This window comes from Cornus florida, unplaced genomic scaffold (assembly GCF_030987335.1).
Source record: "Cornus florida cultivar Cherokee Brave unplaced genomic scaffold, ASM3098733v1 CherokeeBrave_3.0.0_Hap2_Chr01, whole genome shotgun sequence".
Classification (NCBI taxonomy): domain Eukaryota; kingdom Viridiplantae; phylum Streptophyta; class Magnoliopsida; order Cornales; family Cornaceae; genus Cornus; species Cornus florida.
In genome coordinates this window covers 68,198,430-68,200,608 of record NW_026775571.1, presented here as the reverse complement: position 1 = coordinate 68,200,608, position 2,179 = coordinate 68,198,430, and the positions used below count along the sequence as shown (strand labels likewise).

Sequence of the window (2,179 nt, the reverse complement as noted above, 5' to 3'; positions counted from 1 at the left end):
CGATTCGAGTTGAGGTTGGATTAGGATTGGGCTTGGTTGGGTCAGCCCAACTTGCATCCCTAATTGAAATAATCACGCCTTAACGTCGCCATCCACATATTCGGACGTTTCCTGCAATGCGTATTCACATTATTGATAATGTTAGCATAGCTGGGAAGATCAGGATTCGCGATGAGATTGCGGCAAAGCTTATTGACCATGTTGCAAACCACTTCATCACCACCCACAATGGTTGTGATAATTCCATCACGTTGCAGTAAACTAAAGTCCTCTTGGTTGTCAATGACAATCCATCAAGAAGCAATAATTGGTGATATAGCAAGACTGATTCACATCACTGTACTGCTCGTGCGCAATGAGGTTTCTGAAGAGGGGCTCAGTTCGATCTTCAATGGTCAAATGTGGGATTTTCAGTGTCCTTTTAGAGCATGTAATATCAAACAAGTTGCTGCTGCCTTCAGCTTTCTCGAACTTAATTCCAGACTTTACAAGTTGAGATGCACATTGTATGCGCTCCCATTCACTTCCCTTTCTTTTCTCAGTCCTTACAAATGGATCAGGGCATCTACTACGGTGTAGCAAGTCGAGTAAATGCTGGACTTCGTGAATAGAACTCATATCCAATATTCTAGGTTTGGCTATATTTTTAATCAAGAAGAAGGCAAAGAAAGTCAATGCAATGTAAACGAACTCCTCTGGTTTTGTATCCTCAATCAAGGCATACAATTTGAGAAGAACAAAAAAGGGAAGTTGATTTTCGAATAAGATCAAATCAAGCAGTAATAAGCTGCCCATCCAATATGTTCCAAAAATAGGGTCATTTTCATCTATTGCAACATCGGTTAACAACTTCAAGAACAGTTCAATGATGAAGCAGCCATCAAGAAGCACGAATTCATCTGAAGTGAGGCCTACGGGTTCTGCATAACATTCACGTGCCTCTTCCTCCAATTCCCTCATTGCAATTACGTATTTCTTTGCGCTGGTCTCCTCCTTTCGTGCAAGAAGTGATTTTAGGTACTGCAGTTTAACCTCTTCCATCCCTTGGAGATTAATTTTTCCTCGGTGGTATGGACCAATTGCAAGAACTGCTGGTTCATATGCATCTGGGTTTAACTTCCGTAGCTTTTCATGCACTTTGAAAATGCAACGTTCACGAAACAAACCAGAGTGACGAGCAAGCTTTCCATCGATACAAATGGATACATGTTCTACTCCGCTACTAGATTCCATGTTCTACAATCTCTGTTCAATATCAAATAGCATATTATTATCAAGGTAGACAATAAAATCTCATGCTTGAAGTATGATATGTAAGAAAGTATTTAGTTCAACGTTTTAATATGTAACAGCACCGCACATCTTGTTAATCAGAGATCATTTTTCCACTTTAAACAAGTAATGATCTTATGAATAACTTTTTGACTGGTGCTATAGTCTATAATCATGCAAATTTATTATCCAAATGAAGTGTATATTTATACATGCGTGTGTAATCGTTATAGTACAAATATATTAAGATTAATTTCACTGATACTTTTTTAGGTTTGGTCAAATATCACTTTGAATTAAATACCTTTCAAAAATTATTATCCCTTATGTCGAATTGACATCGTCAAAATCATGCGTGCAAAATGGACAGCATTAGTTTTTTTTTTTCTCCTCTCCCTAATTCATCTTCTGAACTGGAAAAAAAAAAATGTTCACTTTCCACTTCAAAACAGCACAAACAAATTGGTAAACCTGTACTCAAACATTGAAAATATTGTTTTGAATGATTCAAAATGTGTTTGCAGCACTAAAATGTAAGGAGAAAAAAATAATCATGCATACATTCGCAGATTACAAAGAATATTGGCAAAGCAAAATGATAAAATAAAAAAAAAATAAAAAAAAGAAGAAAAATAATGGCAGAATCAATCCACAAAAAAGGAGAGATAAATCCAAATAATAAGGGTTACTACTACAATAACAAAAGTCAAAACAAACAAGTGTTGCTATTTTAAGTTGGAAAATTTGCTTAGGCGAGGATTTCTATTGCACCCTCTGTTTTTATTTAACAGATTGCAAACACTTGCGCAAAGATTGCCGATCACTGTTTTTTAGAAAAAAATCTCAGTGAAATTTTGTACTAATAATCACTTTTACATAGGGGTTTTATTTTTTTTGTTGTTGTGAT

The 2,179-nt window shown here is 35.8% G+C and overlaps 1 protein-coding gene across 1 annotated transcript; it reads right to left on the bottom strand.

The window, feature by feature from the left end:
- Nucleotides 1–279: 279 nt before the first annotated feature.
- LOC132273987 (UPF0481 protein At3g47200-like) lies at nt 280–1,233 on the bottom strand. The gene has a single exon (XM_059775124.1). The coding sequence runs from the start codon at nt 1,231–1,233 to the stop codon at nt 280–282; it is 954 nt and encodes a 317-aa protein (XP_059631107.1).
- Between the last annotated feature and the right edge of the window lie 946 nt (nt 1,234–2,179).

Coding starts and splice junctions, on each gene's coding strand:
- LOC132273987 (XM_059775124.1), bottom strand. CDS start 1,233: ATGGAATCTAGTAGCGGAGTAGAACATGTATCCATTTGTATCGATGGA.